Raw genomic sequence first — 8,198 nt, 5'->3', positions numbered from 1 at the left:
ATGTTACGGGTGTGAGAATGGAGGCTGTAAGTGCAGGATACGACGCCTCATAAGGACTCTAAGTGCAGGATACGTGTGTGTGTGTGTGTGTGTGTGAGAGAGAGAGAGAGAGAAAGAGAGATATGACAGCCGGGGTGTGTTCTTCCACACCTAGAAGGAGGTGTTTAGGGTGATTAGGATGGGTTCTAAGTTCCAGTCGCTACAGGTGAAGTGTGAGGGGATTTAATTTCAACCGAGTTCATCCGAAAACAAATTAAAATGGAGGCTTAAAGTGGTGCATCTGGGTTATTGTATCATTTCAGCCACAGGCACTGACCCGATTGAGCAGAGAGAGGCACACCTCCGTACTCTTTGTAAAGCAAACGTTTGTTTGCGTTTAAACTGAAGACTGTGCGGTCTGACGAGATAAGAAATCGATTAACGTTGTATCACAAACCGTGCAGTCAGCACTAAAGCCCAAAATTGATTGAAGAAAGAATTAGCGACAAAAATCCTGTAGCATCTCTTTAATTCGGGCTAGGATTAATTGTGTATATAAATATATATTTATATGAATTTGAATCTGTCCTATTACTTATGGTGGGCTGAAAAAGGGCAATTTCAAAATGGTGAAACGTATGTGTACACAAATCCCATCAAATACAAGCTGAGTGTCTCCACTTGAACCCCCATAGTAGTTGTTTGATTTCAAATACACACTTTTGGAGTGTCGAGCCAAAAGAAGAAACAATGCTTCACTGTCCCATTACTTATGGCAGGGCACTGTATATATCCCCCGTGTGTGTGTGTGTGTGTGTGTGTGTGTGTGTGTGTGTGTGTGTGTGTGTGTGTGTGTGTGTTCCCAGTCAGGGTGATGCGGTTCAACAGAGAGCGAGCCGGCCCAGACATCAGTCACGAGGAACGCTCTCAGATGTACTGGAACACCAGCCTGCCCACTGAGACTGGCTTCAGGTGTGTACACATACATACATACACACACACTAATATACACACATACACACATGCTAACATATACACACACACACACTAATATACACACATACATACATACACACACACTAATATACATACATACACACATGCTAACACATACACACACACACACACACTAATATACATACATACACACATGCTAACACATACATACACACACGCATACATACATACTCATGCACACACACACATGCTAACACATACACACACGCTAACATTTACACATGCACATGCTAACACACACACACATACGTACACATGCGCACTCGCGATACACAAACCTCACATGCGCTGGCACACACACACACACACACACACACACACACACACACACATAGCAGTAGCAGGCGCAACACCACACTACCTACCGAGACTGGCTTCATAAACACACACACACACACACACACACACACACACACATAGCAGTAGCAGGCGCAACACCACACTACCTACCGAGACTGGCTTCATAAACACACAAACACACACACAGAACGTGGTCCTAACGTTGCTGTGTGGTTGTTTCTCTGACACTCTCAGGGAAGGCTCCAGCCTGGAGGAGGTGGTGGAGAAGCAGGCCGACCTGATTGAGTATCTGAAACAACACAACACCTTACTGAGCAAGAGACTGCTCAACATGACCGCCCAGCACTGACCACAACCTGACCACAGCCTGACCACAACCACCACCACCCCTGCACTGAACACGCAACCCTGCTTGACTTAACCTTACCAAGCGAGAGACAGTCCAAGCTGCCCAGGAAACATTGAGAGGGAGGGACAGAGGGACCTGGGGGTGAGGGGGTTTTTAGAGAGAAAGAGGAGGGGGGGGGGGAAGAGATGTCCTGGATAAGAGACGGGCTCTGGAGATATCCACTGTTTACTGTGTAAGGGAGCTCTGTACACACACACACACACACACACACACACACACACCTAAGCACACAGAAGAGAGAGAGAGAGGGGGGGGGTCCTCTGAAGAGAAGGATGAACGGACTGAGATGAACAGATAACTGAGGAGGAGAGAGAAAAGAGGAGGAGAGAGTGGAGGATGGAAGAAGAGAGGAGGAGGAGGAGGAGATAGGACACGGGTCATAGATCAGAAGGGAGGGGTTTTATTACTGGGTGGTGACCCCAAGTGACCTGTGTGTGTGTGTGTGTGTGTCTCTGTGTGTGTGTGTGTGTGTGTGTGTGTGTGATTGCTCAAGAGATCATGTGATAAGTTGAGATGGTGACAAAGCACTGAAGGAGACAGGAGAGGGGTTGGTCTGATGCTGAAGCTGCCTAAAATGTTATTTAACTGAATAAGTACTGGTGTGTGTGTGTGTGTGTGTGTGTGTGTGTGTGTGTGTGTGTGTGTGTGTGTGTGTGTGTGTGTGTGTGTGTGTGTGTGTGTGTGTGTGTGTGTATGTGTGTGTGTTCTATAGATGGGGTGTTTATAGCCTTCATTTTGCACAACCTCCATGTTTTTCTACTATTTGTCAGATTGATATTGAGTTCCTGTTTTATAATATATATGATAATGTTCCAATTAAATACTAATATTGTCTGTTGAATACGAAGCGTGTGGAGTTTTCTTCTGTCTTCAGTGATCGGGTTGAACACATGGTTTGTTTTTATGTTTATTCCGTCAATGCAGTTCCACTCATTTCTACCCCCCTCCACACACACACACACACACACACACAACCAACTAATTCAAGAGTTAGACCAGGATGAAAAGATTTTTTTATTTTTTTTATTAGAAAGTCATTCATTCAACATATTTGAAGTGCATTACATATATAAACACTTTGTACGGATAATTAACGGACATTGTTTCCATCTCAACAGCAGTCCATGTACTGCAGAACCTGGAGAGATCAGCATTTGGCTCTTCGATGACTCCACCCACAACATGGGTTCTATGGCACTGATATAGAGGTTGTATTTACACAGTGAAGTCAAGTCTGTAGACTCTCAAACACACACAGGCTTATATATATATATATATATATGAGGTTGATATCTATGGTTTATCCTGTTTGGGACTTTGTGACAGGAATCGCCACTGGCCTCAATGGTAGAGAAGGCAGCAGGGAAGAGGGCCGAGGCGGTGGTCCTGTGTGGTCCCAGTGGGCCACAGTTTCTGTCCAGAACCTGTGAGACCCCCCCACACACACACACACACACACACACATCTTCTCAGGGTTCAGTTTGGTGTGTGTCTCCCGCGTTTGAGTCTATGTCTCTGGTGTGTGTGTGTGTGTGTGTGTGTGCGCGTGTGTGTGTGTGTCTTCTCTGTTGGTGACACTTTGGGAAAATGTGTGTGTGTGGTGGGGGTGGGGTCTGAGGGCAATGTTTTGGTCACGGAGGCTTCAGCTGCATCTCCTTCGCCTTTCTCTCTCTTTCTTCACTTCCATTTTCACGCTCACTCCTGTAACAAAAATAAGATTTAGAGAGTGTGACAGAGGCAGGGAGCAGTTTCAGTGTGACACCCTGGTTCTGAGAGTCAATGTTCTGTCTGTGTTTTCTCTGGAGTGAATGTGTGTGTGTGTGTGGAGAGGGGGGGGCATAGGGGTGAGAGGGCAGTGACCCTCAGCTTAAACAAAGGCACATAGAAAACGTTTAAAGCACAGAACCCCCTCTCTCACTCTCTCTCACACACACACACACCACTGCTCTCTCTCTCTACTCTAAACGACCCCACTCATGCACACTTAGATCACCCCTCCTCGCCTTCGTTAGTGAGATTTATGTCTGAGCTCGTTTTTCTGCCCAGAACTCCTGCTGCGTAAGAATACACACCTCTGGTGCTAATGACACACACACACACACACACACACACATTTTAGCTGCCACCTGCCACCACTTTAACCTGTTTCTCCGTGCCATGCATCAGAGGCTCTGGACAGCTCATAACCTAACCCTAATGAACTCACTAACTCACTCACTCACTCTCTCACACACACCGTCTGTTGGCGATCAGGCTGGGTAAGAGATGTGTCTGTATTTGCCCCCACCCCCTGTAGAGTGGTAACACTGTTCACACACTGTGGAGAGAGAGTGTGTATGAGAGAGTGTGAGAGACGGAGAAGTGTGTGTGTGTGTGTGTGTGTGTGTGTGTGTGTGTGTGTACCTTAGGGGAAGGGCACTCTGGAGTGGAGGGGCATGCAGCGTCTGTTGGCACAGTGATGTCTGTGGAACTTCCGTCGAAGGTGCATGTACTCTGTAACACAAACACAGAGAAGTGCATTGGTTAGAATTGGTGTTACACTGATGCAATCTGACGAAAAACATTATGCACGAAATACAAATAATTTCCTCACTGTTTAGGATTATGATAGTGAGAGTAGAAACTGAGTCAAAAGGGGAGGGGGTTCAAATTAGGCTTGGCCAGCACACATGCCGATTCCCATCCCATGCAATTTAGAACAGGTGTGTCGTCTGACAAAGGAAGAAGCGAGTGCCCAAATGAAACCGACACGCAGGACTAGAGCTCCACGTCCCTGTAGGCTACCAAGTCATTTCAGGTAGGCTAGTACTTACTTCACATTCTTACAAAACCGCGGCGAAGTCGAAATGATGGTTAGAACGTTGTATAGCTCTATTCTAGAGTTTTCACCTGCGTAATAACTATCGCCCATTACCTGTCTAGGAAGTTGGGAACTGGCCGTGCACCTATAAAGCCATACGACAGTTTAAACCCAGTAATTAAATATAAGTAGACCTTGCCACCTTTATGGCCAAGAACGTGAGGCCTAAATTGATTGTTTTAAACCTCCGTAATAAACCAACCGTTACTGCTACCCATAGTTCCCACGAGTCAAGCACAGGAAGAGATAAAACTACCGGATGACTTTATGACCGAGAGCGCTCCCCTCTCCTACCTCCTCCTCTCTGTCCCCTACTATCATCCCCTATATTCCCCTTATCCCTCCCTCTTCCCGGAGTAACCTCACCACCCCCCCCCCCCCTCTCTCCAAAAGTATAGGTGCTCCCGCTCCATGTCATGTTAATCAGACTCGCGCATTAGCATTGCGTTAAACACCATAATTAACAATAGCCCTGCGCGCGGGAGCGCCGTCGAACGGACAATAGACCGGTGGGACTACTGCTGTGCCCCGGCGGCGGTCCCCCGGTCTCCCTCCCTCACTCACTCTCTACTCCCTCTCACTCATACACAGCTCTCGGCCTCCCTCTCTCTCCTCCATCGCGGCAATAGAGCCTGCTGGCAAATTAAGCCTGGTCACCTGCACCGGTGGCTCAAAGTCACCCCTCATAATACACACACACGGTCCTTATGAAGTTCCAGGCCGCAGAGCGCGACCCCAGAACGGTTCTGGTAAATGTCTGGCTTTCGCCAGTCCCGTCTCATTACCTCTAATTAAAGCGCGCACAAATCATCGGGAGGGGTCGAGTAACGGGACAGGCGCGTGTTTAAACCGGCACCGTAGACACGCGGCTGCTGTAACCTGACACAGAATGTTCCTCTCCGCGGGTGTGCACAGAAACATGAATTACACCTCGTTCTAACATGATACATATGTTGCACTCTTGGTGGAATCTGCGCGCTCTGGAACTCCTGTAGCGCGCAACGGTTTCCCCTTTTGGCCTAGGTTTGTGTTGATACTAAAGATGCTTCACAATGTGTCCCTACTCGTCTGCGTTCCTTTTAATGAATGAAGGTTTGCGGTGACATATGGTTGATGTACTAGTGGGCTATAGGCGTTACACAAGTTGTTCTTATTTAAATATAACTGTTACCACTTTCTCTCTCTCTCTCTCTCTCTGCTGAAATAACACCAATGAGGTGTATGGGGTATAGACTAAAGCATGAAATGGTAATAATGAATTAATAATATGATCGTTTGTACAAACAACAATGGACCGTGTATATCTTGTATGTCTTATGTCAAATATAATTTGAAAATGTCATTAAAAAAAAAAGAATGCATTGCTCTTGAGTCTAGATAAATCTACTGATCTATATAGTGCTTATCTCATTACCTGGTCTGGGAGCAGCAGAGACTGATCCTAGCACAGCTGCCAACAGCAGGACCAGGTAGAGCAGGTTGAGAATCCTCATGGCTGTGTCGTAGTGGCTGACCCAGGGTCAGGGGTTATAGCGTTGGGGAATGAGCTGGCTGGCTGGCTGGCTGGGTGTCCAGGGTGGTGATGCTCCTCTCTTTCCCCAGGACTGAGTGTCTCTCGCTGGGCAGGCTCTCGCTGTTGGTCCCCCCTGCTCAGTCTCTCTCTCCTCCTCTTTCTCTCTCTCTCCCTCCCTCTCTCTGTGTTTGTCTCTCTTTCAACCCTCCTCTGTCTCCTCTCTCTTTTCTCTGAGAGATCCAGGCCGCGGGAGAATCAAACACACTCCAGTCTTCTTTTCTCTCCTCTGTAGACAATCAGTCTGTCCCTGTGGAATGTGTGTGTCCAGAGTGTGTGTGTGTGCCCAGTGTGATTGACTCTGTGACTAAGAGCAAAGTGACAAAGCTACCCCTCTACCCCCCCTTTATACAGCCATCAGAGGGAGGGGGGTAGTGGCCCTACCCCACCCCCGACACACACACACACACACACACACACACACACAACACACAACACACACACACACACACACACACACGTGTATATACATGCACTATGTCTCACACACACAACCCAAGCTGCACATATTGACCCCACATGTAGGTAATACAAGTGACAGGAAACCCCCCCCCCCCCCCCCCCCAACAGCCTTAACACACTCTATACTGCCTCACTCTGTGTGCGTGCGTGTGTATGTGCATGCATGCACGTGCGTGTGTGACGCACACAGAGTGTACTAAGGAGGAACTAAGGTCCAGTGTGTGTGTGAGTTCAGTAAGTGCTTAAATAAGGGTGTGTATGAGGGAGAGTGCAGAGAGACATCTGTATATGTTCCTCTGTTGCTTTTACTGCTTCTCTCCCCTCTCTCTCTCCCATTCCCCCTTCCCCCACCCCCCTGAACCCCTAACCATGGGGACACACATCTGGGGAAGGGGGGGGGGGGGGAGGGGAGTAGAGACTGGCCTCTGATTGCTGAGACTCCAACGTGGCATAGAACCGACTAACACTAGTCTGGGAACAACAATGATGGGACAGTGTTTACCGGTGTGTGTGGTGTGTTACATCTCTGTATGTGTGTGTTGTGTAGCATCTGTAGCGTAGGCCTATACATTAACTACAGCTGTGCGTGCGTGTGTGTGTGTGTGTGCTAATATAACTGCAGTGTGTATATTGTGTCCGTGGTATATGGTGTGTATGTTGTTGTTTCTCAGTGTGAATGTGTTTAGTAGTCTGCAGCATGTGTGTCAGTGCAAAGACAAGTTTTATAGCCTCATGCAACAACAGCACAACTTGTTGAAGGCGCTGGCAGGAACAACTCAAGATCCAGAATGGATAAACGGCCAAATAAATAATAAACAGATAAACTTAGAAGGACGACAACCGACCTTGCACATAAAAGTCTTTGATTCAGCGTAACAAATGGAATTGCTTAAAAACAGTGTACACTCTGAAATATGAAAAAGAAAATGTGAACTATGGTTGGTCATTGTCTTTCCAAGTGTGTGGATGTTCCTAATATTTTGGATCTGCTGTGTGTGTGTGTGTGTGTGTGTGTGTGTGTGTGCGCGCGCACGTGTGTGTGTGTTTGTTGTGTAGAGAGCAGCTATGCTAGTTAGCATCAGCTCCCTTAACGTCTATGCAAAGAGAGGGTCTCATTAGCGTGTGTGCTAACGGCTGACTCTGTAGACTGAGCCCCTCCATTCAGCACGGCCTGCTAATGAATTAACACATTAAGATGAAATGTCGGCCATTACATGTGAATGAGGATTAGAGAAACCACAGGACACTAATGGACCCGGGGGCACAAAATGGCCGCTGAGACTTTGAACAAGCATCTGGACCCATCAGCTCACTTTATCAAGGTCCCAGAGAGGGAGAGCGGGAGGGAGGGAGGAGTGTTGTGGTTTTGTGTGTGTGTGCGTGCCCTTGGAAATGTGTTTTTTATTGCTTTATGATGTTTGCAAAAATGTTGCTCTGACTGTTACACATTCCTCATGGAACTGACCGACACATACCCGCACACACACATATGGACAGTGTGAAGTCTAGCTGAGGTATTTGGTTCATTCAGTCACTGTAAAGCTGTAGTTTGCACATCAGGTTCTTTTGTCTTTAAAACTTTTATATTCCTTATTTGCATA

General features: G+C 47.2%; 2 protein-coding genes across 2 annotated transcripts in view; one reads left to right on the top strand and one right to left on the bottom strand.

The window, feature by feature from the left end:
* Positions 1-1,808, top strand: part of tmem192 (transmembrane protein 192) — a 7,459-nt gene extending 5,651 nt beyond the window's left edge. Inside the window, exons 5-6 of the mRNA XM_083693023.1 lie at positions 846-951; positions 1,531-1,808. Of these exons, the coding sequence (XP_083549149.1) occupies positions 846-951; positions 1,531-1,645 (221 nt within the window). The 3' untranslated portion in view covers positions 1,646-1,808. The remainder of the gene's footprint in view (positions 1-845; positions 952-1,530) is intronic.
* A 1,469-nt stretch (positions 1,809-3,277) lies between these two features.
* On the bottom strand, positions 3,278-6,534 carry apela (apelin receptor early endogenous ligand). Its single transcript, XM_083693033.1, has 3 exons — positions 5,980-6,534; positions 4,109-4,198; positions 3,278-3,406 (listed from the first exon to the last, which is right to left on the bottom strand). Exons 1-2 carry the CDS (start codon positions 6,056-6,058, stop codon positions 4,110-4,112), a joined length of 168 nt encoding a protein of 55 aa, XP_083549159.1. The 5' UTR covers positions 6,059-6,534; the 3' UTR covers positions 3,278-3,406; position 4,109.
* Positions 6,535-8,198: the final 1,664 nt, after the last annotated feature.

Source organism: Argentina silus, assembly GCF_951799395.1.
Source record: "Argentina silus genome assembly, chromosome: 21".
Lineage (NCBI taxonomy): Eukaryota > Metazoa > Chordata > Actinopteri > Argentiniformes > Argentinidae > Argentina > Argentina silus.
Note: the sequence above shows the minus strand (reverse complement) of the source record. Positions and strands in the feature narration are given on the sequence as shown.

Excerpts from the sequence above, each read along its gene's own strand:
- apela (XM_083693033.1), bottom strand. The coding sequence starts at position 6,058 with ATGAGGATTCTCAACCTGCTCTACCTGGTCCTGCTGTTGGCAGCTGTG. Across the intron at positions 4,199-5,979 it reads CTCTGCTGCTCCCAGACCAG|AGTACATGCACCTTCGACGG; the intron begins GTAATGAGATAA and ends TTTGTGTTACAG.